At 45.2% G+C, this 27,579-nt stretch overlaps 1 protein-coding gene across 2 annotated transcripts in view; it reads right to left on the reverse strand.

Annotated features, from left to right (window-relative positions):
• The window catches only part of Xdh (xanthine dehydrogenase), a 64,907-nt gene extending 37,895 nt beyond the window's left edge, over positions 1-27,012 (reverse strand). Inside the window, exons 1-10 of one of the 2 annotated variants that reach the window (XM_052746241.1) lie at positions 26,886-27,012; positions 25,122-25,276; positions 20,390-20,447; positions 17,513-17,609; positions 16,506-16,611; positions 12,719-12,845; positions 11,654-11,715; positions 3,953-4,021; positions 3,554-3,640; positions 2,194-2,335 (exon numbers count right to left, since the gene is read on the reverse strand). In XM_052746241.1, coding sequence (XP_052602201.1) covers positions 2,194-2,335; positions 3,554-3,640; positions 3,953-4,021; positions 11,654-11,715; positions 12,719-12,845; positions 16,506-16,611; positions 17,513-17,609; positions 20,390-20,447; positions 25,122-25,178 — 805 coding nt within the window. In that variant the 5' untranslated portion in view covers positions 25,179-25,276; positions 26,886-27,012. The remainder of the gene's footprint in view (positions 1-2,193; positions 2,336-3,553; positions 3,641-3,952; positions 4,022-11,653; positions 11,716-12,718; positions 12,846-16,505; positions 16,612-17,512; positions 17,610-20,389; positions 20,448-25,121; positions 25,277-26,885) is intronic. The other variant, XM_052746242.1, reaches the window with a different exon arrangement.
• Positions 27,013-27,579: the final 567 nt, after the last annotated feature.

Here is a 27,579-nt window from a genome sequence, read left to right on the forward strand (position 1 = left end):
TTTTCCCCACTGAACTATCTCAGTAGCCCCAATGTTTTTGCTCAAATCCACAGCTAAGAACAAGCACATTTCGGTCTTAGGGCCATTTTTAGGAGTGAGGTATAATAACAAAAACATCAAATCCTCTAATCACAAGAAAAGAAGAAAATGAGACACAAAACTTCAAATCTGTCCTCCAAGCTCCAAGCTCTAAGCTCTGGGTTCCTCAAGATGAGTGGCTTTGCAGGGCTGCGTCTTTGTCCAATTTCTGTCTCTGCCCCCAACAAATCATTAGAAGCCTCTGCTGATGATGCTCCTCTGTTCCCTCGGACCCAGATGATGTACTGCCTCTCTTGGTCTTGACAGCAGGATCACAGATGGGGAAAGTGGAAACAGAAACACCACACTCTCCATCTTGATGTGGCTTAGGACTTCAAAGGGCAACCCAGCTTTGAAGACAGGACACAGCCGGACGCAGTGAGCTCCAATCTTAATAAGGACTCTTCTACACTCACTCCCCTCACACCCTGCACTGGCTGTAGGTAGGTGTTTTCTTTGTGCAGTGTGTGTATAAGGAGGAGGGAGCAGAGTAGATGGAAGTGACCTTGAGAAATTATTTCTAATTGTGGCGCTCATATGATCTTATTATAACCCAGAGCACTGCCCGACTCATGGAGAGGACAATGTCCAAAGTCAAAACACCCCCAAAGATCCTTCTAGCCACTTTGAATACACTACTCTTGGTCCCTGGAGCTCTAGTTATATAGACAAAGGGCCTGAAAACCACAACCGTATGGACAGCAAGAGCACCAGCCACCATGAATGCTACTGAGCCACGGCTTTCAAAACTCACCCCACAAAGACATGTCTCATACCCTAAACAAAGCCACAGGTGGGGCCTCTGTACCCCATTTGTGCTTCTGAAGACAGGGTCAGCACTGTGCTCCATCATTGATCCAAGCAAGGCTCCCCTCTCTGGGCTGAGGATCCAACCAGAATCTAAGGAGTTGAGTTCCTTCAGCAACCAGAGGCAGACTCCAAGCAGCCGCTTTGATTTCTCAAGCATGGATTATCAACCACTCTCAACACATACGCTACACTACGCATACATACATATACACTACACTCAGAGATCCTCTGAGCTAACCTTCACTGTGCTGAACTTTCTCCTTGGGTCTCACGAGGTTTGGCATGCAGCAGAACAGATGCCAGATAAGTGAGCTTTAGAAATAGATAAAGGACAGCAGGACCTGGGCCCTATGACACTGCTGCTATGGAACTGTCTCATGGAACACCAAGACTAGAAGTACACAACCTGAGCCTCCCTGGCCTGTTCAGCTGTTGTGGGCCCCAGCCCCAGATGGTGGCATGGTCCATCCAACAGAGTCACCCTTAAACATCTCTCCTTTGCCCTATCACATCATCCCAGAAAAAGGAGAGGAGAAGAGAAAAGAGTGACATTTATAGACCCTGGAGTGATGGGTCAGCAGGTAAGACCTGGTTGATTGCAAGCATGAGTCCCTAAGTTCAAATCCCCAACACCCACGTAGAAGACTAGGAGCGGCTACATACACCCATAACCCTAGTGCACGGTGAGGCTTGCTCAGTTTAGCTCTAGGTTCATTGAGGATCCTGTTTCAGGGGCATAAGGTACCCCATGAATGAGCAGGACTCTTCCCTATCTTCCTTTGGCCACTACATGTACACATGTGCATCACACACATACATACACACACACACACACACACACACACACACACACACACACCATTTATAGACCTCTAGCACTGATCAGCCACTGGCCTGGACACTTGGCCGGCATTTTCCCCCACTCCCCTTAGATCAGGAAAGCTGTGAGGGAAGGAATTTTTTCTCTTAAATCTTTCTGTCCCTAGCTCTTCCCAGAGATGGGAAGGGTCACAGTTGGCACTCATAGAGGAAATTAGCAAGTGTAAGGTTCACACCTGACAGTCAAGCAGCCTTCTGAGATGTTATACCACCCTGTACACAGAATGAGAACCTTTTCTGGGACACATAGGAAGGGACTGAACCAGGCCTCACCAATGTCTTGGGAGTCTAGGCGCCCTGAGCTTCTCACTGGGTTCCCAGTGAGCAGTCAGTGAGGCAATACATAGAGAGCAGGAGGAGAGCTCTGGGAGAGAGTACTGGGTCAGAAAGAGCCCAGCAATGCCCAAGGGCCCCGTGCACCCTTACCTATCTCCGTGTTCCCCACCACCAGCTTGGCATCGGGGTGCTGAGCTTTGAGGTCGAGCAGTTCCCCCATGGTTGAAGCCTGGATCCAGGTCACACGCTCCCCTTCAAAACGCAGCTGCTTCTGGGGAGTGTCTTTCAGCCTCTGGGAAGCAGAGTTAGCTCATTGTACTGTCTCCTTCCTACCACCATTTCCCCGAAGAATCATATTAAGTCTGCAGTGGGGTCAGCCTGCTTCTTGACTTGTCTAATATGGACTTGAGAGGGAAGAGCACATGCCGAGGATAAAAGTGAGGGGGATCACACGCTGTATCTGTTGGCCCTATTCAGTACATCACAGCACTTTTGGGAAGAGCTTGGTGAGCGAGGCACTCTGAGGCTCGCTGCAACAACTGAAGGAACAGCCTGAAGATCAAGGTTATGATACCAGCCCAAAGCCACCCGCCATGAGGAGCCCAAACCAGAAATCTCAGATTCCTGACACTGTCCCATACTGTGTCCAGGAGGCACAGCGGACAAGGAACGGGAAGGGTTAGAGGTCAGGAGGTCAGGAGGACAGGTGTCCAGAGAGCAGAGGGCATGCAGAGGTGGCGGGGGGGCAGGGGGCTGACTCTTCTGGATATGGATGACACTTAGTGGGAAAAGAAATCCTAGGTACCAAACTGATGGTGTCTTCAAGGGTTCACAGTCCAAAGAAGGATATGCCAGTAGCACTAAATAATCTATCCTCTGGCCTGTTGAGCCTTTGAGGCAGTCTTCAGGAGCCTACATCCCCCAAGAAGCGCTGGAGAAGGATTGATTTTTTTTCCTTGCAATAAATACGAATGAACATGAGAAAGTCGGCAGAGGATGTGTCTCTAAGATAGAGCTTCAAGCCACGTTCGTGTCCTTTTAACGCAGCTCTGTTTTGTGTTTCCTTTAAAGACGTAAGCTGATTACAGATGGGGAGGGAAACAGACGGCTTGATGGGGTCACACATAGAGATAGCCAGGAGGTCCACAAATTGATACAGAGTGGCTACAGATACGACAATATAATCAACAGATATAATCCATAACAGTACCTGCTATTGATACATAGTATATTGCAGAGACCAGAGTCTATTCTTGTGGGCCTCAAAGTCCATCAAGAAAGACAGACATGGAATCTGTAACTGTATGACACATGTAGGGAGAAGCGAAGGATGCTATGGGAGCATGGGACAGAAGCTCTTTGCCTCCCAGAAATGGCAGAAAAAGGAAGGAGAACTAAGCTGAAATCTAAGACGGAAAGGTACAAAGTTCTCAGTGGCCATGTCAACAAAGTAGAACTCAGGGGCTCACAGAACAGACGTTTGGCTAGACTTCTCCCCAGCACCACCTACCAGCAACTCCGGGGGAAAGATGGGCTCCTGGGTGGGATCTAAGGGTTTGAAATCCTCTGGTTTGAATAAAGATGGTGAGGGAGCAACCTGCAAGGAAAGAGAACAGGAAGTGGTGGGTGCTCAGACGTACTGACCCAGCTCTTCCTCCAGGTGAGCTGGTTCCCAGGAAGAGGACAGTCAGCTCCCGGAAGAAGGAACAAGGAAGACTTCCTTGCCAGAGAACCCAGAAGTCCTGAGCACCATTGCACCTTCAACAGCTGAACAAACACAGCCTCTCATTGTTCCTTTTTCAGCCATCACCGCCAGGGACTTGGAAAGAGCGTAGCGACCCCTCCCCGCCACACCTCCTGGATCTGAAATCCCCCCCACCAGGCTTCCAGAAGCAGAGAGGCCCATTACCGTTTGGTCTCTCATCTGGTTCATGCAGCAGTTTGGGTTGTTTCCCCTTCCTCCACAGCACCCACCATCCTGTGAAGATGACACATATTCACATCAGAATATTTTCAGTTTCGCAGAACCTAAGGACAGTCAATTATTCTTATCTACTGAAGGCCAGCTCTGGTAATCCCAGCCTGTAACAACGGGAGGAGCATTACCTATCCCATCCAGTCTGCCTCTATTTGGAGAGCTGGGGTCCCTGCCACATGCTCACTTCATTAATGTGGATTAAGGAAGTGGAGCAACAGAGAAATTCTATTTTCAAGAAAATGTCTCCATAAAAGCTAGGTTCTACTTTATGAGACTGTATGTGGATACCCACTTTCCTTCCTCAGCGTTGACTCCTTAGGAAGCCCCTAAGGAAAAAAAAATCTTACCACTTCTCACAGGACACAAGAAGTCTACTTTTAGATCAGCTGAGACTTAGGACTCTTTGCTGGGAGTCTCTGCAGCTAGGGTCTTCGTCAGACCCTGTCCCAGATGTTCTACATCAGCACTGATCTCAAAGATGCATCCAGCCAGTACGCCCAATGGCCTCTGCTACTTATGATGCATTTTCCCCAGAAAACTAAACACTCCACTCCTCACGGTGGTGGCTGTGCTCTGGAGAAAGGGCATGGGTCACCCATCACTTATGGGACAGCGCTTCCTCTCAGGATGTCTGTGACAGATCACAGATAGAGCAGGCTGCACATGGTAGGGTAAGTGTGTGTTCACCTGGTGAACCCAACTCAAGAAGGCAGGATAGTTTCCAAAATCATGAAGCTGATGCTAAGTGAAAAATGTGGGGGAACTCGGTCTTCTAATGTAGTGAGTCCTGAAGGAGCAAGCTGGGGGCAGGCAGCCCTTCTATATGTGAGTAAGGGGGGGAGGATGACTTCCCATTCTGTCCTCTTCCCAAAGAGGAGCTGCAACCAAAAAGCTCCCGGAAAGCCATGGAGGTTGAAGGTGTGGCCTTTGAGAACATGTAAGCGACCAAGAGAAACTTTTGCTAGTTCATACCCTGTGAAGCTGTGTGTGCAGAGCCCTCCAGCATCTCAGGAGTGTCACTGCACACCAGACTTGCTCTGACTATTACACACACACACACACACACACACACACACACACACACACACACACTCCCATCTTGCCCTTCTCTATGCTTAGACAGGAAGCGAGATCCCTTAATGTCTCTTTTAGCTTTCTTCTTGGAGAAGGAGAGATGGAATTGCATGCTCAGACTTTCTGAAAGCCAGATGAATTTGCATAGAGCAAAGCATCACCGTACCCACCTGGCCCCCTTGAGGAGATACATGTATTATACAAGCCGTTTTTTCCAGACAAACAATGTGCCAACATAATACCAACTAGATCACTTTCCTTGATAACTCATTGGTATGTTTGTACTATAAATTATTGTGATGTATAATAATGAATCACTCAAGGTTACCGAGGTGGAGTAAGGTTGACTTTTCCATCCACACCCTCCCAGGCTCTCTGCTTTATGAGGCAAGCAGGAAGAGAATTAACTAAAATACTGAAAACCCTGAGAGAAGAATTATGTACTCTCTGAAACTGGTATTTAAAGAGTTAAACAGAATAAAAGAACACAATGAACGTACATATGTGATCTCAGTGCTTAGGAAGCAGAGGCAGGAGAGTCACTACGAGTCAGAAGTCAAGGGGGAGGTTATGGGTACAACAGCCAAGTCAGGAAGACATAAAACATCTTCACGTGGAAGTTGGTTATGGTGGTGCATGCTTTTAATCCCAGCACTCAGAGACAGAGGCAGAAAAATATCTGTGAGTTGAAGGCCAGCCTGGTCTCAACAGGGAGTACCAGGATAGTTAGGGCTCCATAGAGAAATATTGTCTCAAAAACCCACCTCCCAACAAAACAAAATAAAAGAAGCCTTAATGTGCATGTAGAGCATCAAAAATTCCAAGATAAAGTTTTAGGTGTTTTAAACTGAATAGAATTAAACACAGAGAAGTGCAAGAACAAATGTTTTTAAGCTGAGATTGCAACACTATTTCATCAGAAATGGATGAATCCTGCAGACAGAGAAATCAGTATAATGTAGCTGAACACAACATCACCCTCCTGCTGCATGTAACTTTGAAAATTCTGAAACTAAAATGACACCTGTACAAAGGTAAGTCATACTACTTCCTTGACAAGGAACAAGGATAGGCTGCACCATTAGTACATTATTTGTTCTAAAGAAAACATTTTCCCCCATTGAACAAGCATTTATTCTCGTTTTATGGGCAACAACCTTTGCTAAAGCCAACCTATTCACTGTTTGTTGGGAACTTAGAGATCAAACCTCAGATTCAAACTCCATGTCATAAAAGTTTAAAATTCAGGGTGAAGTCTGATTCAGAAGGGCCTTTCCAAGTCATGTCTACTTATTTTTCTTTGGTTCATACCTCTCCAAGCAAGCATAAATGCCTGTAATGAGAGCAGTTACATCCCCATCTGCTACTGCTTCGACAACAGACAGAACCAAAGCTATGAAATAAAGACGAAGAAAAATCGTTGAAGCTGAGGTCATGATGTTAGGTCTTGAAGGTTGAAGGTCCCGTGGAAATGGTATATAACATTCCACCTGATCTGCAGTATTAACCTTCTTGAGTTTCAGGTGCTAAGGGCAAGAGGTTACACATGACCCTGCTTTCCAGGAAGCAGCCATGATGGAAATGATCTAAATATTTTCCTAAGTCCCCTTTATTATCCATGTAATGTTTATTATTCCATAGTCATAGCCTTTCTTTCATTTTGATTTTAGCAATCTGTATCATTTTATTCCTTAGGCTGACTCAGAGCGTACTGCTTTCATTGATTTTTTTTTTTTTAGAACTAGATTTTGTTTTGTTGATTTCTCTCTATGGAATCTCTGGTTTCAATTTCATCAATTTTCTGCTCTAAATATTGTTTATTTTCTTCTGCTTCTTTTGGATTTAATTTTCTCTTTTTTATTTTCCTAAGGTGGAAGCCTACATTATTGATTTGTAGATCTTTTTTTCTCTCCCGAATTTCCATTCCCTGCTCTAAATTTCCCTCTAAGCAATTTGACAAGATATCTTTTCAACTTCATTCCGTTCAAAACCTTTTAAAATTTATTTGGGGATTTTTTCTTTGCCTCGTGTGTTATTTGGAAGCTTATTGCTTAGTCTCATAGAAAGCATTTTTGGAATTTCTCTGCTATCTTCCTGCTGGTGGTTTCTAGTTTAATCTCACTCTCATCCCCAAACAGACATTGCATAATTGCGTAATTTTTAATTTGTTTTGTAGTCCAGAATGTGATCTATGACTTGGTGAAGTTTCCATGAGAGCATGAAAAAGTCTTTTCTGTCATTTCTGGTTGTGGTGACACAGAAACTCTGGTTACGGGCAGTTCACTGATAGTACTGTTGAATTCACCTATGCCCTTCCTATTTTTTTTCTATCTGCAGGATATGGCCGTTTCTGACAGAGTAATGATGAAACGCCCATTGAAAACATTAGAATACTCTGTCTTTTCAGTTCTATAAATTTCCATTTTATTCAGCTTAAAGAATTTAAAAATTTATCTTGGAATTTCTTCTTACAGTGTTCTGCTCTTAGGTGCATACATGTTAAGGATTTCTGTGTCTTTGTAATGTGGCTCGAGACCTGGACATGACCTGCACTAGACTAGACTCATCAACATCCATCCTGGTGAGGGGGCTTCACAAAGACCCATCCTCCATAGAGGAACTGTAGACAGCTAATGGTTGCTGGGAGAAGGGGAGCCATCGTAGTTCTTAGTGGTGTAGCCTCTGGTAAGAGGTATTTGCCTAATAAACCCTCACCCATGCTTTAAAAAATAATTTGTATGACTTCTAAAGCATCAGTCCTTTGATCCACTAGTGAGTGGCCTGGAATCACTATGTAGCCTGAAGTCACTGGCTTCAAACTTGAAGTGATCCTCCTGCCTCTGTCTCCTGAGCACTTGAGATTACAGAGGTGAGCATCTGTGCCTTCCTCCTCTGCCTTTGTTTTGAAGAATAGTTTCACAAAGGACAGAATTTTAATCAGTGGGATTGTTTTTCCCTCGGTGCTTTTAGTATATCCTTCCATTCCCTTCTTGCTTACATGGTTCCTTACAAAGCGAACGTGGTCCTTAGCTGTGTGTCTCTATAGATCAGGTGTAGCTGTGGATTCTTTGAAAGACTATTTCTTTAACTCTTATTTTGTGAAGCTTGACTTTGAAATATCTTAGAGTGAATACTGTGGGAAGCGAGTTGGTTTGGGGTTTGGTTTGGTTCTTGATTTATTTTGTTCTGTGTTTCGGTGGGGTTTTTGTTTTGTTTTTTGTTATTTCTGTTGTTGTTGTTTGATGTGGATGACAGTGTTCTCTGAGACTCCTGGTTGTGTGGTTTGGAGTCTAACATTCATTTGAGGAAATTCTCACTCACGATTGTTGAACTATCATTCCTGTCCCTTGCTTTCTCTTTCTGGAATCTCCCTTACATGCACGCCACACTCCCATGGTTCCATAGTGCATGGTCTTCTGGGTTTTCATTTCCCTCATTTCTTCTCTTTGCTCATTGACTCTGGAAGTCTGCATTTTCATATCCATTCACAAATGAGCCCACCAAGTATATTCTTCATTCCATTATAGTGGCTTTGACTCTAGCATTTCCTTATAATTCCTTTATGGTATTCCTATCACTGTCTACATTATCCATCCGTTACTGCTTGTCTATTTTCCTCATTAAAACCTTCCACATAGTAATTATATTATTTTTTTAAACTCATTATTTGATCATTCTAACACCTCGGTCGTATCAATTCCAATTATGCTGTATGTTTAGTCTCTTCCAATTGTGTTTGCCTTTGTGTATGTCTTGTGATTTTTTTAAAAACTGGAAAGCAGATAGTTGTATTGAATAAAAAGTACCTCTGTCTATATGCCTTTAATGAGCTATCAGTGCCAAGGAGAAATACTTTATAGCCCTAGGATTAATGAGTCTGCCACTACACTGTGAATTTCACAAGAAGCTTTCTGGAGTCTGTTCCTCCCTTAGGTGGGTGGAGGTGGCTGGAGGGATCTGAAGTTGAGAATTTATCTTCTACCCACTAGGGTAGGCTCCAATATAATAAGACCTGAGAAGGAGAGGCTCTGGTTCAATAGCTTTATATGTTTCTTCTTTTTCAATAATTCTTTTGAGATTGTAATATAATTACAACATTTCCCTTCCCTTTCATAAGTTTCTTCTTGTGCTTGTGATTGCTGGCACCATCCTATCTGTCTTCAACTTGAGGAGCAACAGCTGGTCCTTTAACTTCCCTTCCCCAAAGGATCAGAGAAGAGCTATGACCTTTCCATTGTCTGGCTTTGCCTTTGTGCTTAGCACAGAGTGAAACATTCAAAGCTCCTAGCACACCAGACTGCGAAACACAAATCCCACTTCTGCCTGTTCTAATGGCTCGTCCATTCCCTTCCTCTCTGCTAGACGGATGCAATCATTCTTGCTGTCAACCATGTGCCCAGCTCTACCAGACTCTGCTCACGCTTCAGCAGCGGTGTGCTGTGTGGGGGAAAATAGGAAATCCAAGCTTGATGCAGCCATGCACAAAAGTAAACAGGCTCTAAGTAAGAATCCTGGGGCGTGGGGGCTCTAGGGAGGAACTTGAAGGCACTTCTGCATGCTTGCTTGGTGCCAGGCTTTGGGGCTGCTTAGAGCTCTCAGCTCAACCCAGGAAAAACTGGGTTAGGAGGGGTAGAGTACTACTCCACGGTGGAGTTGTGCACCATCTCAACTCGATGAGCCCTGGGGAAGAGTATAGTTGTTGACATCCTTCTCTTTTGAAGCTCTCTCAGGGCTAGTTAGATTGGACATCTCTGAGCAGGCTCCTAAGATGGGCGTGCAGAGACAAGATGAGTAATCCTTGTTTCTCAGAGAAGCCAGGGCAGTTAATGAAGACCATATGGCAGATGAGGGAAGACATGTGTTAGCAATGTCACTTAAAAAACCACTTGTTGAAGGCCTAAGTTGTACTAGGTACTAGGTATTGTCCTAAGAGCTCTGCAAGAGGCACTTGATTTTTTTTTTTCAAACTCTGATCACTTATTTGCTCCTCTGAAAGACCTGTTTTTGGCTGGACTCAGACAGAGTGGAAACTCTCAGCAAAGACAGCCCCCATCTCTCGGCAATCTGTTCCTGGAGCTTTTCTTTGGCTTCCTTCATTCTCTTGACCAAAAGTTTAGCACATTCTGCAGCCTCCTCATTTTGTCTACTGCATTATCTCTTCAATACAATATCTCAGCGTTTGTGTTGCAGGACACGTGAAATAGCAAGATGCTGAATCTTGGGTACTGTAGTTCTGGGCTTGCCTTCTTTGTTTAAGGGCTTTCTGGCAACGTACCAGTGGATAGCATCTTCTTTAGAGAGACTATAAAGCTTTAAGACTCTGCTAGCTCTTTTGGGTCCCAACTACCAAGTCACAGTAGTATCTGTCAGTTCAGGAATATCCTTCTCTCCTTTTTTTTTTCTTCAATAACCAAGTTGAGACCACACAGGTTGGCATCCACAGTGCATCCCTGAACTGACTTGCACTTCCTCCCTCCAGTTCTTCTTGGTCTGTAGCAAGAGTTCCCCTTCCTAAACAGAAAATGTACTCTGGCATGAATCAAGACTCATTGCTTCATAGGAAAGCTTTGTAATTGCCACCACTGATTCCAACTGCATAACCCTTCCATTTTTCACCCAGAGCATCGGCAGCAGCAAGAAGTACTTAATTTTTATAAGCACTGCGCAGCAGGCACTTTAATTCTGGACTCTGAATCTGTCATTCCCATCATTTCTACTTGACTACAGAGCTCCTACTTCATGATCGGGGTCCTGGGTGTAGTATGTCATTCCCTATCTTTATGAGGCTCCATCTCCAATGCCACTCAACTTTCTTGAGTTATGTGAACCCAACACCTTCTCCCAATGTGCCTGCCCTAAAAGTGAGTGAGAGGCTCTGAGTGTCTAACTTCCCCTGGACCCCTGATCAAACCATAGTGAGAAAGTTTGACAGAAGTCAGGATTCTCTTACCCCAGAGTCAGGTAAAAACTGAGATGGGTAAGCCAAGAGCAGAGATGCCAACATTTTGTCCTTACCGTATGGCAGGTATGTGTCTGTGTTTACACAACCAGTGGCCACACACTGAGCCATGGCTTCAGACTAGAGGTTTATGAACTCGGCAGGGGTTCACAAACTGTCTGGAGATCTAATTATCAGCTTCACGAGGCCAGCGGAGTGCCAACTGTGACAGCAGCTAAGAGAGGGAAGGAGGAGGGGTGCGAGGCTGAGCCAGGCAGGGATGCTGTTAAATGCCACATTCAGCACCTGTGCAGGAGGAGTCTGCCAGTCTCCAGGGAAAGCGGCCAAGCCTCGAGGCATTGTGGGAAGGTAGCATTTGGGCAGTACACATCTTCCCAAGAATCTGAGCTGCAGGCCTTCCCAGCAGGACATCCCACACTCTGAATAAGACAGGCAGCATCTGCTTGCCTTAGCACATGTCCCCAGCGGGAGGACTCACTCACTGGCTTGCCTCATCCTTCTTCCCTGTAGACCTGATGTCCTTGGCATCCTTCCCAAGTGTGCTCTCTGCGGGTTCCTGCTTTAGGGGCAGGCCACTTCTGTTCCTGAGCCCCACTTACCCTGGCGAAGGTCCGGAATCCCTGGAGGATGGGTCTGTAGCCTGTACAGCGGCAGAGGTTTCCTGCAGGCCAAGGGGAAAGTTGTAATGTCATCACTCTCCCCAAGTGGTGAGGGCTTTGCTGCATGCACTTGACCTTTGACATTCTATGTCTGCTGCCTAAAAGGTCCTGTTCCTCAAAACACCCACCCTGATGCTCTCCCAGAATGCCCAGACCAAGCACATACTAGCCTTCCCAGGGTGTCTGATCAACCTCCTCAGTGAGCTTCTCAAATTATATCACCAATATGCTTCCTCTCTTTAGAGTGGGAATCCCTGGAGGAAGGACTCCCATCTTTTGTCCTGTGTCCCTTACACTTCAGAGAGTGTGTAACACAGGACTCAAATGGAGTTGAATGGATGATTGACTGGAGTGCTGAATGGATGGAGAAACCTTCTGGATTAAATTCTCTAGAGAGATCCAATCCACTCACAGGAGACTGGACAGGAAGCCAACAACTGCTGTAACTCAGCATCTAGTCTGTCTTCCTCCTGAGTGGCAATCACCCTGATGAAACTGTTCTGACGAAGGTCAAGTGAACAAACCACGTTTTATGAGACTCTAGACCAGTGGTTCTCAACCCCTTTGGTAAACCTTTATCTCCAAAAATGATTCATAACAGTAGCAAAATTACACTTAAGAAGTAGCAATGAAAATAACTATGACTTGGGGTCACCACAACGTGAGGAACTATACTAAAGGGTTGCATCATTAGGGAGGTTGAGAACCACTGATCTAGGTAGTTTCCCAAATATCAATGATCTTACATACTAGCTGTCCTGGGACATGGCTGCCCATGAAGAACAGGATGTAGACATCCTAGGGAGTAAGATCTAATGTGAACAACCAGGAAAACACTAACTTCCCAGTAGATCTTGGTCATCATGCTTTGGTGGCCAGAGCTTTCCAAAGAGCAACACCTGGATTCCCAGTCTGATTCCCAGTCTGTTCTTGACTGTCACCATGTTGACCTGTTCAGGACCCATGTCCCACCCCACTCCCAGGGCTGTGCCCGAAGGTCCACACCTTGGAAGGCATTCTCGATCTCCTCGATGGTGGGCTCTGGCTGGTTTCGGAGCAGCGTGTACATGCTCATGACAATACCCGGGGTACAGAAACCACATTGGGAACCATGGCTTCTGGCAATTCTTTCCTAAAAAAGACAGATAAAAAGACAGATAGCCCATGCATATGTTGTCAGGAACTGCTCACCACAGCTCCATTATAATTCACTTAAAGCTGTGGGGGTCACTATCAGGTGACCAAGCCCCTCTGAGACACAGGTTCCTTATCTTTATGATGAGGACCATCCTCCTACTTACAGTCAAGGATTTAAAGATGTAATTCATTAAAAAAATTCTTTTCATCCTTTTCTTTTCTTTATTCTCCCTTTCTTTCTGTTTGTTTACTGATGACTGAGCCTATCACTAAACAATGTCTACAGCCCTTTTTCTACTGTTTGTTTGTTTGTGATGGTGTCTCACTATGTAGTATAGGGAGGCCTTGAACTTGAGATTCTCCTGCCCTAGCCTCCTGAGGAGCTGGATTGCAGGTGCCAGGACTACCTTAAACTCCTGGCACTGTACTTGGCATTCTGTAGGCATCCATCAGTGTTAGCTATTAGTGGACAAGTCTCTTGGGGGAACAGTGACTGTTCTCACTCAGGGGACTCAGGAATTGGCCCAGGCTCATGAGTCCTAAATAGAAGCACTCTGCTCTATTCCTCTGGCTACAGAAACCTACAGTGCAATTCCAGCACCGCTTCTGAAGGACCAGCGCATGTCTTATCCCAATCTGGTACCGCATTCTGGATTGTTGAGTGAAGGCACCCTCTGAGCACAGGAAGGACATGCAGACTGGAGCCCAAGCTAAACTGAGTTTACTCTATGTATGGGATGTCACAAAAAAAAAAAATCCCACCCCAAACTGGTAGGTTTTGACCACAAGGCCCCTTTCCTCATCCATGTGACTTTCTTTCTTTTTCTTTTCTTTTCTTTTTCCTCTTAGGAATCTCTCTCGGTACTTAAGTAAAACTCACAGGATGTTATAACCTCTCTATCTACAGTCTATTCATTAATTTTGTGAACCCAGATTATAAACCCAGTATGCACTAGGCATGGAAAGGTCCTATAAACAGAGACAAGAAAAGGGGAGAGATTACAGGAGGCCCACATTGTAATAGGGTAATACTGATTTTAAAAAATGGAATAAGAAAAATTCCATGTGGTGCCCAGTGCTGTGTAGAGAATTTGCACAGGGTGACATGATCCACGGAGACTGGTGTCTCCTGAGCCTGGTCAGAAAAGGCCACTCCAGAAAGGATCTTGCGTCTGGCTTCGATATCACAGTTTGGATCAGGGAATGAGAACAGTCAGCAAGAAGACTCAGAATGAGCTTGGTGTGCCAGAGCGGCTGAGAGAATATGGGTGGAACCTGCTGGTGCTAAACACCTTGGCTGGGAAAGCAGCTCCTCACAGGCCAGGACAGGATACAGAATTTCTCTGTGTGATGGGAAGCCTTGGGAGATTTCAGCCAGCAGTGATGTGATTCATGGTTTGGAAAAAAACAGCCATTCTGGGCCACACAGAAATGGGGCACAGGGATGTGGTATAGCCAACCAAACAGAGGTGATGGCATGGACCAAATAGCAAGAGGAAAAGCAGATAGGGGAAGTGTCATAGATGGTTTGGGTTGGAGAGCGGACCACACTTCTGGTTGGATAGGGGGTAGTGTATGAGAGAATCAAAGTTTACTCCTCGATTCTTATCATGAGAAAACAGAGTGGACTGTTTTGCCATTGACTCCGGTAGAACAAATACCCAAGAAGGAAGACGTTATGGGCAAAAATAGGTTTTTAATAAGATTGAGATTAGACATTTAAACAGTGGTGTCAAGTAGGCAATTGTAAATGAGTCTGACTTCCGAGGCGGGGTCAAAGCTGAAAGGACAAATGTGGATACCACTTTCAGGCAGCGGGCATCTGACTTACCTAGGGAGAGTGTGAGAATGGAGAAGGGTAGGGCTGCAGCCTCAGCCTAGACTCTGGAGCAGTCTATGACTGGGCCGTTGAGTCACGTGATACTAATAGGAGACAGGAGGAAACATGGGAAAGCCAGAAACCAAGAAAAACACATGGGCAAGAAGTAGACTCTGGCCCTGTTGTTTATATAGAGATAAAATAACACCAAGAATAAGAGTTTGTGCTGTGTCCATACTACTCGTTCTTTATTTAGCCACAAAGACTAAGACAGGCCCAAATTAAGCTCACACTTCCTGCAGGTTGGGCAGGTTTAGGGGTGTCCCCTTTTCCTGTCTAAGAAACAGCCTCACCCTGCTCTGACCTCACAGACTGGATTGGATGCTCCTCCTGTGGAACAGAACCTGTTTGTTCATCCGGGGGCCCCAGTGCCTGGCGTCAGAGAAGAAGACTGAGGAAGGTGTGACCTCCTGAAAGATGTTTCCTCAGGTGGTCAAGAGAGGACTATGGGCCAGTTTTAATGCCAGAGGCATTTCTGGATGCAATTTTCCTAAGAACCCTCGCCTCAGTTACCCCAGTGAAAAAACTGCCCACTGTCCTCTGCTTCCACCAGTGTCCTACTTGGCCTAAGAGCATTCAGATTCTCTCTTCAAACCCCTAGATTTGTGCATAGATCCCTCACTGTCCCTGCCTTTAAACCATTGCCAAGTGGTCCAGCTCCACAAGGGAGGAAACCCAAGTCAGGCATTTTTAAGTCTCTATGGCGGGCCATAAAATTGCTATGGACAGCAAAGTTGTGGACAGTCTTGAACTTCTGATTTTTCCTGCTACCTTCCCAGTGCTAGGATTACAAGTGGGCCATGTGCCATGTCTAGCTTACGTGGTGCTGAGGATCCAATCCGGAGCTCCATGCATGGTAGGCAAGTACTCTGGCAACTGAGTCACATACCCAGCCCTTTCTATTATCTTATCCTTCTTTCTCAAGAGAGTGAAGATCTGGTAGTCCGTATTTGTGGTGGTTAATATTGATTTATAGCTTGATAGGACCTATAATCAACTAGGAAACGAGCCTTTGGGTAAATCCTGTGATGAATTATCTAGATTAGGTTTGCCTCTGGTCAAGGCTACGGGGGCTTATCTAGATTAGGTTGAGGGAAGGAAATGGCTGAATCTAAGACTAAATAGAAGGGGGAAAACTAGCTGGACATGCACATTCCGTTACTCACTGCTTCCTATCTATGATGCTGTGTGCCCAGTGGCCCCAAGCCCCTACCACCATGACTTCCCTACCACATTAGTGAGTACCCCCAATAAGTTCTTCCTTCCTCGACTTACTTCTATTGGGCATGTTGCAGCAGCAATGTATAAAGTAACTAATTCAACATTTGTATCGTCCAAGAGTGGTAGGTAAGTGGTGCAAAAGGAATAAGCACTCCACGTGATAGGGAGTACATGGGCTTATCATCGGGAGCCATGGAAATCTGGAATCTGGGAGACGGTGGGTTGTCAAACCATACTCAAGAATAAGGTGTCCTTCCCTGCCTTCCCAGGTCTGGAGCAAGGATACCCCTAGACATTAGATTCAGCTGATTTTGTTGTTCCCTTGGGGTCATTCAGTGTTATACCATCCTGACCCTAGTGATGGGGGAGCTTTGGATGTGCATGCCCATTCTTTCTACCTTGTAGTATCTAGAAGAGATTTGGAGAGGGCCCTGGAACAACCTCCTTTGCTCAAACAGTGAAGCTTCTTCCAACAACCCAGAGCAAAGCTGCAGACTTGGCCAACCGAGGCCAACCCGTGAAATGTTCCGACTTCACACTCACCAGCCCACTCACCTGTACAGGATGCAGCTTCTGAGTGTTTCCTATGCCTTCCACAGTTGTCACAGCAACATGATGCAAGGAGCAGATGGGGGCCAGGCAGGCATTGACGGAAAAGTGACTAGAAGCACAGATTAAGGTCATTTCCTTGCTACTGAGGTCATCAGAGCAGTGCAGGACCTGATAAGGCCTGGAGCCTTCCCACATCTCTTTGCTCAACACTATGTTCTTGTGTCTGCTATTGATGTCATTGCCTCTCTAGCTAAGACCCTGAGGCAGGAACAAAAGGGGGTTCTATTCCATCTGAGACTGAGCCTCGCTGTTTCATGAAAACAGCCAGCGTCAGTTTCTAATGCCATCAATACACCAGCTTTCTGCTGGGGGCTGAGGGAGTAAGGGTAAATAAGATGAAATCCCTACCCTGCAATAGCTTGCACTCAACATGGGAGAAGTGGGTATGAAGATGTAATGTAAAAATCTGACAGTAAATGATTCAGGGGGACTGTCCAGAGGGCACTAAGGAACCTGCGTAGACATGGAGGACCTAACTCAACCTTGGGAGAATCAAGGAGCACGTCTTAGAGGAGATGCTATTTGGGTCCAGTATTTCCAGGCAGAAAGCCCTGGATGAGAGGACATGCAGGACAGGAAGAAGTTTATAGCAAGATCAAGAAACAAGTAGGCCTAGTTCATGAGTTCTACATATTGTTCAGTTTAAGGAGTATCAGGCCCTTCCTTGGTGGTGAAGGAAACCGGGGAGGAAGTCAGGGACTTACTATGGGGAGTTGGAGAAGGATTTTATGGGATGGCATGTTAGCCTGGACTCTAGAATGGTTGTTTTATCAATAGTTCAGAGTTTGGCCCCCATTCATCAGCCAGAAAAGATACCCCACAAGACATCATTCTGCACTCCTTGTTCATGATTGGAGTCTTCTCAGAAACACACATACTCACACACTCACTACAAAGGTAACCCCACATCCTACCCTCCTATGGACCACCAGGCAGCAGGCAAAGGATACACGATCTTGTTCTGAAGACGGTCATACTTAGAGATCATCACCGTACATGCCCCGCAGCCACCTTCTCCGCAGCCAAGCTTGGTCCCGCTCAGCCCCACTGAGCAGCCACTTGTTAAGGACACAGATCCAGAGAAAGGACTCTACACATGGATGGGAATGCTGAGGAGAGCCTCACAGACAGAGCTTACACACGGCTCAAGCCCTTGACCCAGGAGGCAGCAGAGCCATGACCTCCTCATTTCATGAGGCAGGGCTGTGCCCTACAGATGTGAGAACAGATCACCTAAACTGAACAGGTGAGTCAGCACCCACGTAGCACCATCCAGGACACAAGTTCCAGGGTCAAGGTTCCCCCAGGGTCTAAGCAAGAGAATCATGAACCTCAAAGACTGAGCATATGGTGTGTCAGCCAGGCAATGATATGTTCTGGGACTTACCAAGTCCTGGATTTTTACCCTGAAATTTTCAAGCTGGAAACCAAAACCAAAACTGGGCATAGACTTTTGAATCTCTCACAAAATATATACAAGTTAAAAATAAAGAGTTTTAAAGATTTGGAGCCAATAATGGACCCAGCTCTTACATATATTGTGGAAAGAAACTGCCTTGCTAACTAGCAGGCTGTTTCAAACCCACAGCAGTCACGTGGCCACCTTCCTCGAATCAGAAACTGCTGAGTTTCTGTCAGTCCCCTAAGGCCTCATATCTCTTCTGAAGATGGGAGACACAGATGGCTATCAGCAGCTGGCCATGTCCTCCATTTTCCAGATAAAATGAACAAGGAACAACAGCATCGCATCTTACACTTAAAAGCTCTTGCTTTTCCACAGCAATTTGCGTAGCAGACAAGAGCTGCTATTTCTTTGCAGATTAAAATGCAAAGCAAAAACAAGCTGAGGCCTCAGCTGTCGTATGAGGTGCAGAGTGTCGTCTTGTATGTTATAATCCTCTGACTCAGAAGCCTCCTGACTCTCAGAGTTGTGTAATTCCCTCCTCTTCTTGCTACATTTTTTCTTTAAGCCAAAGAGGCCTCCTAAGACCTAAAGTTCTTTGGTTTGCTTCTTTGGTCTCATTAACCAAGGTATGTGACGTTATTTGCTGTTGATACAGCTAGAATGTATGTGCACAGAGATGGTGGCCATGTAGGCTTTATCTTGGCATCTTTGTAGAAACCCCAGAGTTGAAGGAAGGCTAGGAATGTTTTTCCTGCTCTCAGACTGCAATAATGAAAAGGACTTTAGACTTTACATGGCAACTTTCCATTTTAAACTTCATTTGAGCTTTGATCTTCAAATCAGTCCACTGCGTGTGATTAGGTGTTTCTGGGGTTCTTAGGCTTGCAGAACAAAAACTAAAACTAGCAGGAAACTAAAATTAGCTTTGTTTTCAGAACATTGAAATTCATCTCAGCAACCTCCTGGTGGAGTTGGACTGGAAATGGTGTCTCCCTTTGCCGACCCACTGAACCCTCTGCCACACAAAGGCCACCAGGGTCCCACCAAGTCATCTGCCATGCTGCCTGATAGGAAGGGAGTGAACTAAAGTTAAAGCTGTGATTCTGGGCTCACTTCTGTGAGTACTGAGCAAATGGTTCACTCAAAGGAGCCACACGCATACCTCTCGGAAGGGGAGGAGTACACCACAGACAGACGTCAAAATGAGCATAGTCCTGACATCAGGCCCCTGGAGTGTTTCCAGCCCAGGTGGGTAGTAAAGCACGTGGCTCTAGGCTTCTATCCAGGGTCTGCCAGAACTTGCCCAGAATATACTTAGTGAAAAGCAGGTTACTTAATCAGTCAACCTTATTTCCTCTCAAAAGGGAACAATGTTATACTTTCATGGACTTTCTGGGAAGGTTATGTGAGATCAGCTACACAACCTACTTTGAACATTGCCTGTCCGTAGTAAGTGTTCATTAAGTATCAGCACCTGTAATTTCTGTTGTTTTTGATCCAGGGTCCCAGAATACGTCAATAACCTGGAAGAACAAAATGTGTAGGGGATCCTACAGAAGCCCTCTCCACAATGGATGAAGAGCAGCAACCCAGGACACTCTAAGGCATCGTGACCACTTTGTGGGGGGAAGGTGCCAAATGACCCTTTCACAGTGATTGCAAATCAGATATCCTGCATATTAGATATTTACATTACAAGTCATAACAGTAGCAAAATTACAGTTATGAGGTAGTAATAAAAATAATTTCATGGTTGGGGGTAACCACAAAATGAGGAACTGTGTTAAAGGGTCTCAGCGTTAGGAAGGTTAAGAACCGCTGCCCTAAGGAGACTCCTGCCCTTGATGTCTCTAAAGCCTGCCATTAAGCAGTTTGGTGCCTTATACAGTTCCCTCTGTGATCATCCTTTCCAGTACACAACCACTGTCTGGGAATACCCAGCAAAATAGAGCTCACCTAGTATACGGAAGGCCCTAGGTTCAGTGCCCAACAATGCAAGGAAAAAAAATAGAAACCCTTCCCTAGTCTCTCTGGGCCTTTATGGAGCCAGAGAGGCTCCTGGGTAGTCTTCTATATGTTAAGCAAATGTCAATTAAAGAAGGGCCCACTGCTCCCAAGAAGAATGACCGTGAAGCTCACAGGGGCTGATGAGGAAGGGTCTTCTTGGGCACAGAATCAAATCCTTGAATTACTAAACTCTTCACTGAAGAAAATCTGAAAGAACACCATAACAGTCCTCTCATCTGAAAACTGAGAGCTACAATCTAGACAGCCAAGGAGTGTTCAAGGTCTCCCAACTATTGATTACTGCAGCTGTCCAGACTCCTTCAAAGCCCTGCCCTGGTCACTGGGAAATGATGTAAGCTTCAGAGAAGAGTCCCATTGTCCCCTCATCCTCACTCCCATTGCAGAGTCAGGATACACTTTCTTCTCAGGTAGACCAGAAGAGTTGTTTCGGGGTCTGCATTCTTCTCCACCACCTACCAAGAAAAGAAAAGAAAGCTCATCAAAGATTTGTCTATCCATTCTTTTTCCATTGCTTTCCCCCTTCCATATCTCACCCCAAAATTTGTAGAGCTAATGGTCACATTCTGAACAGACCATGGCAATCAAGGTATTTTTCTCAACAATTCCAAAAAACAAACACATGCACTATAAGACATGATCATGCCTTCAAGTCCTAGAACTCCACCTGGACACACCACAGAATGTTAAGGTTCTATGCCGGCAAGAGCAAGGCAAATTCTCCTCCAACTGAAGCATATCATCTCATTTCTCCTGCCTCATCCCGGCTACAAATTCCAGGGGTGTCTGAGCTGTCAGCACACAGACTTTGTTTCCTTGAGTACGCCTGCTTAGACGCTGTATGTGATGATAGAAAGCTGACCATGCTCACAGCAAAGTGTTCTATATAACAAGCTACCCCAATAGCAACAAGAATATACTAGCATGGAAGAGCAATCTCAAGCCAAAACCCCATCCACATGTTCAGTAAGATAGAAAAGGTCGTCTGTAATGGGAGATGCTCTTCCCAGATGGAAACCTTCAAAAGAGATCTGAGACCCCATTTCACTTACTCCTCATACTTAAAGGCACAGAAATTATGGTTAGAGATTCTTTAAGAGAACTGTGCTATGGGTCCTAGTGTTTCTTCAAGTTGAAGGGGAGGAAATATCTGCTTCACACCTCAAACTAAGAGAAGGAACACCCTTCACACCGTTCATCAATCCACCATTCTCCCTTTGCAAGCGTAGTGTCAGGAGCCAGACCAACCCAGGACTTTCTCAGAGGCCCTGATGGAAGAACAAAGGGACCTCTTGTCCTGTTCTTGTCCAGGGTGGACTTGACAAAGCCAGTCTAGGGCTGGAGCCAGTGTCTTCTCAGAAGAGTCAAGGTTGTGGCTTCTGGGGACCTGAATTAACCCCCTGAGCTGGGGTTATCAGTCCTAAGACAGCTGTGTCTGGGGAATGCCGGGTTCCCTTTGCCAGCATTGCCTGACGTAGCTCTCTGCTGACCTTGGCCATTTTTCCCCTCTGCAAATCAAATATATGAGGCTGTACTTCTTAGTAAATTTGCTTGGTGTGAGTCATCAGCTTATGCAAGACCGCCTGGTCCCAACTATTGCTTTTGGCTTCTTTATTTCTTGTTCTCTCTATTTCTTATCCCCGGTCCTCCCGCTTGACACATCACCATTCAGGACCCTTATTCTTGCAGGTTCAGCATAGAACAGACATACAGTGATCTGCCACACCACAGCTAAAGCTTGACCTAACATAATGCTGCTAACTAAAAATGATGTGTTTAAACTCCTACTTAAACTTAAAAGAAAGAAGTGGAAGTATTGGTTCATAATTGCCAGAATTTAGTAGGTCCAAGAATTTTGTTAGCAGTGAACATACTACAGACCATCTATAATGTACACAGAATTAGTTTGAGTGTGTTTAAGTCACTCACAGGAGGATTACTTAAAGGAAGTGATGGGACCTCTACTAGATGGCTTCTTTATACAATAGACCCTTCATGTTGGAGGCTGAGAGAAAGCCCAGGGCCTAAGAAATGCATGTCACTTGTGTCATGGGATCTGTGAGCAAATGCTCCATGCAGTGGTCCCTGAAGAACCCTTGAAGACATCAAAAGAGTTCGCTCTGAACAGTTGAAAGGTCACCTTAAAACAGAGCCAATTATAAGTGACATCTTTCTTACTATCTCATGACTTCATTCTAAGTTGAGACTGGGGAAACTTTACTAGAAAATAAAATTGTGTGTGTATATATGTGTGTTGTGTAGTGTGTGATATGTATGTATGCAGTTCGTGCATGTGAGTGTATGGATACATGTACATACAAAGGGAGAGAGCCCACAATAGGACATAAGGTGTCTCCCTCCAGCTCTTTCACTCTGTCTTCAGACAGGGTCTCTCACTGAACCAGAAACTCACCGTAGAGACTAGACTGACTGGCCCATGACCTCTTGGGATCTGCCTGTCTCCAACCCCCGACGCTGGCTCGTGTGGCCATCCCTGGCTTTCTTTATGGATGCTGGGGATTCAGACTCAGGTTCTCATGCTTACAGAGCTGGTGTTCTTATCTCCCGAGTCATCACCCCAGCCCCAATAACAGTATTTTTGGACTGACTCCAGATAGTACATTTCTGAAACTTGCAGAATGCCCCCCCTTCAATGAAGTTTAAAGGAAAATGGGAGATACAAGTTAGAATTCTTAGACAAATATTCCGTTGTCTCTCATTTGAGATCCATAGATTTTGTCTATACATAAAGTGTATATATATGACAAAAGAAGTGAAACTATGTAGGGAAAAAGGGGAACTAACAGGAGGGAGGAGGGGAGGAAGTAGAGGGTGGGGGTATATGTGTAATGTGATCAACATATAATATACACTTGTATAATTTTTAAATTTTAACTTAAAATTAATTTTTTAAAAAAAAATTAGCTTTGTTTTATGATAACACCCCAGGAGTCCAGCTTGCTCAATATTCTGGTTATTGAAGCTTCTTTTCTTGGAGGAAAAAAATCATGAATGCAAATAAAATTGACCTTTATCGCCCTTCTGGTGGGCATCAGTGACCGTAAGCATGCTACTTCTCATGTTGCTCCTTCCTCTTTTATAGTGTCACACTAGCCCCCCCAACACAGACACAGACACACACACACACCCCTGCTGTGACCATATAAAGTCAAGGTAAGTTCCTTAGTATCTCTCAAGAGCCTTTTAAATCCGTCTTCAGTCTTCAGTTCTAGTTGTCCTGCCTCCTACTTCCTAGGCAACCTCATCTGATTGGATGGAAAATCCATTCATCTCTCCCAGGCCCACGCCTTGAGCGTGTCTCCCTCTTTCTCACACATCTTGACTTGTCAGAAGACGTCATCTGCTCCCCTATTCAAGATTTTCTATACATCATCACATCTTTAGGCCCACCCTCCCTTGAATATCTGCAAGGAACAGTCATGCTATTTTTGAGGAGTAGCATGGAACACTCACTCAATAGAAGCCCGAGGGGAAAATACTTGGCAGGTGTCACTCAGATTGAATCTGAAAGGTTCCCTACAGGGTCCTGTTTAGAATACTTGTTACTCAGCTGATGGGAGGGAGCTGGGGGAACTGGTGAAAGTAGGTCATGGCAGGTAGGCTTTAAAGGCTACACCCAGCCTTGGCTCTTCTTTCTCCTTCTCATGTTGTAGATAACTGTCCTCCACACTCTTGCATGACCAGGACGGTCTGTCTGTTCAAGTGTATTTGTGGACTAAGCCCTCTGAAATCATGAGTCGAAACAAATCCTTCCTTCCTTGAATTGATCCAGCCAGGCATTGTAATGACAGTGATATAAAAGTAACTTACACTGTGGGGAAGCAGGTTTGTAAAAATTTGGGTTGATAGGCCAGCAGCATGGCTCAGGTGGTAAAGGTGCCTGCCACCAGGCTTAATGACGTGAGCTGAGTTCCATTCATATCTTCTCTCTCACACACACACTCACTCTCTCTCTCTCACACACACACACACACACACACACACACACATTCACACGCATGTGAACACACAGAATAAATGCATAAAAATGTAGTAATAAAAAACTAAAGGTCAGGTGGTGGTGGCGTACGCCTTTAATCCCAACTCTTGGGAGGCAGAGCCAGGAGGATCTCTGTGAGTTCGAGGCCAGCCTGGTCTACAGAGCGAGATCTAGGACAGGCACCAAAGCTACACAGAGAAACCTTGTCTCAAATAAATAAATAAATAAATAAATTTTAAAAAAAGAGTTGCTTTTTGGGGAAGAGAATTAATGGACACTGCCTTAGCCTAGAGTTGAAAGTTCAAGTCACTTTTGGCAAAGCTGATATGATATATCCCTTGATAGGACATGCTGCAGAAATAGACACATTACTTCCCGGGGGTAGTCCTGCCCAAACAGCAGACTGGGAACTGAGTTATAAGACAGCATGAGAAAAACTCAAAATTAGTGTCACCCTAAGGAATATTTGGCCTATTCTCTTCAGAAATGAGAATGTCACTAGAGACTAAGGAAACACAGGAGCTGTTGCAAGTTCAATGAGATGAGATGACAAAGCCAAGGCATCCATGGTCCGACTCTGCTGGTTGATGATACATGACATCAGTGGGGAAATTATAATAAATGTGCATGAGACACATAGTGCTTTCATATCAGAGTGCTGTATTTTCTGAGTTCCATAAATGGACTGTCCATCTCTAAAAACATCTTTATTCCTAGGATAAAAAAACGAAGAGATGTGATGTCTGACACTCTCAATTATCCAGAAGGGGTATATGTTTCATATAGCTATACATATTTGCTAAATATATAAAGTTATTTGTATGCTTACATGCACACACACACATATGTGATTCAGTACATTTATCCTGGAAGGAAGAGACAGAGAGGGGCAGGCAAGATGGCTCGGAGGTAAAGGCACTTGCCACCCAGCTTGACAACTTGAGTTTAATCGCTGGGACCCACATAGGGGAAGAAGGAACTGGCTCCTACGTGTTGTCCTCTGCTATCTGCCTGCTCCCAGATGAGTACAAGCCACCATCTTTCCTCAGCTCCTTTGGTAACGTCTTTGCACAATATCTATGGCCCAATGCCTAGAGCATCTTGAAAAAGGAAATTAATCCAAACTTACCCAATCTGCCTCTGCTCTGCTTATTACTACTGCAAAAGCAGTCTTTACCCTCGGCATGGCCTCTTCATCCTTCTGGCAGTTTCCCAAGAGCCCACATCTTTTTAAAGGATGAACGTGGTTGGCTGTTCATCGTGAGAACCTGACAGGATCAGAACCTTCCAGAGATAGAAGGGACTGGTAGGATACAACTCTCTTAAAAAAAAAATCTAAAAGTCACTCCTCTACAGTTCAAAGAAAATACAAAGGGAAGTCATTTCAGCCACGCCAGTTCACCTCAAAAACCCTCCTTTCCAGACACAGAGCCTGACAGCAAGCTGTCCCTTCAGAAAAGCGGGGGGTCACACGCAGATCAACAGCTTAATATATAATAAAACTTTAGAGTAAGACATGACCTTAAGAGTCCTTGGATCCTGCTACTAACTCACTGGAAAACATACATACATACATACATACATACATACATACATACATACATACACACACACACATTAATGCCCCAAAGGAGACATCTTTGTGTACACAGTGTTTCTAGAAAGCCAATTTAACAGCTGTTTCTTACACCTGCATGATGTTACTGCTGAGTACAAGAGAAGTTGAAAATATTGGATGCAAGGACCTCACTACCACCAGCTTAGGCATTTTGACCTAGCTCTTGTTTTGGTACCAGCAGCTCAACTCAAAAAAAAAAAAAAAAAAAAAGAATCATTTCAGATAGAGGATCCTGGACCCGGGGACCCAGAGGTGGGATCACTCAATCTGAATCCAGGAGGCTTGACAGTACTCGTATTGAAATGGCTCCTGAAACTCCCGGCAGTTTAAGTCCCTAGCAAGAAGCACATGTTCATTCTTGAAAATTCCCTCAGCAGTGCCTCAGTTTCTCCAATCAACACAAAAGTATCAACAAAACAAGTAAGGTCGTTCTTCTTTGGGGACCCTTTGGCCCACTCATATTTATAACTGTCCGGTTACATTGGAGCATGAGGGATCCTCTCCTCCGATCTTGTTTATTCTCAAGTGGGGAGGGGCTGGAGTGCTGTGAGTATCTTGCAGGGAGGTAAATAGAACAGGAGACAATACACTCATCGCCCCCTTCTCTCCCAGCACTGCACGGAAGTAGCAAAGATTCTCAGGCTACCAGGGATTTATGGTCCCCATGCCACTTTTCCTACATCTTCATGCATCAGCGACATTTAAGGGGTTTGCAATATTTATTTAAAGAACTGAGAGATGGCAGAGGGGGGATTCCTTTAGGAAAGTAATAATAATAATAATAATGGCTTGCCACAAGGTGTCAGTATATGTCCCCACACAGTAAATCAGTTCTAGTTGTTAAAGCTATAATACAGGATACATCAGAATTGACGGCTCTATGTGTTTTATATCCCGGCATGAGCGTGGAAACACATTCCTGCTACTGTTCTCGGTAAAGAGAGCCATCAAAGTACTAGGCTGGGTTTACTTAAACACGGAAATGGATGGGTGTTGATGACTCCCCACCTCACCTAGACTCTGTTCCTTTCCTGCCTCTGAGTCAGGGTGACCACTACCACAGAGTGGACACCCTTCTTTCCTCCCTCTCCCTGCCTCCTTTGCCCTCTGAGAATCTTGCCTGTGTTCTTCTTGCTCTAAAGTTACCAAACTACAGCAATATCTTTTAAGGGATAAAACGAAACCAGATTAAATCAGAGGGACCAGGTAAGAGAGATGACACACGTCCCTTCCCAGACAGCAGGAACTCCAAACCAAAAGGCGACTCCTGCTTACCTTTTTGCCATTCACAAAGAAAACCAACTCGTCTGCTGTCATCTCGGCTGGTGGAGTCACTGAACTCCTAGGAGGTACTTGTAGATATCACTGCCCCGCAACTTGAAAGATACGCCTCCCAGCAAAATGAAACAAAGTTCGGCCAATGGGAAAGAACCAGCTCCAGGCATGGACAGCTCTTGGCAATAGTCACAGGTTTACATAATCCAGGAAGGACCAAACCAACACACAGCGAGTCACACACACTCTCTACTCGTAAGTCCAAGTACACAGAGGAAAGTGTGTGAATATATTAGTGAGGACTGCGCCTTGGCACCAGATGACTGTGAATTCTGGGCACCTGCCCTTGTGAAACCTGCTTCATCCTCCTCCCAATTGCCATGCCAGGAAGAGAAGGGGAAGGAGCCGTTTGTCAGCTGCCGCCAAGGGGGCTGATTCACTCTCTTCCCGTCTACACTTGTTATGTTACCAGTCCAGCTTCGACGAACACAGACTCGGCACTGGCGTACTTAACTCATGCTCTGGTGGCCTGGTGAACTGTGCAGGCCCCAGACACGGAACTTAGTGTCCAGACTCAAACCCTGACCTTTGACTACATAAAGTCTGTCATTGACTGCCTGCAGAACTCAGCTGTTTCATCCCGGAAAAGGGACACAAAAATGATACCCAAATCAGAAAGCTGAGAGACAAATGT

Source organism: Peromyscus californicus, unplaced genomic scaffold (genome assembly GCF_007827085.1).
Source record: "Peromyscus californicus insignis strain IS unplaced genomic scaffold, ASM782708v3 Scaffold_1__1_contigs__length_55948999, whole genome shotgun sequence".
Classification (NCBI taxonomy): domain Eukaryota; kingdom Metazoa; phylum Chordata; class Mammalia; order Rodentia; family Cricetidae; genus Peromyscus; species Peromyscus californicus.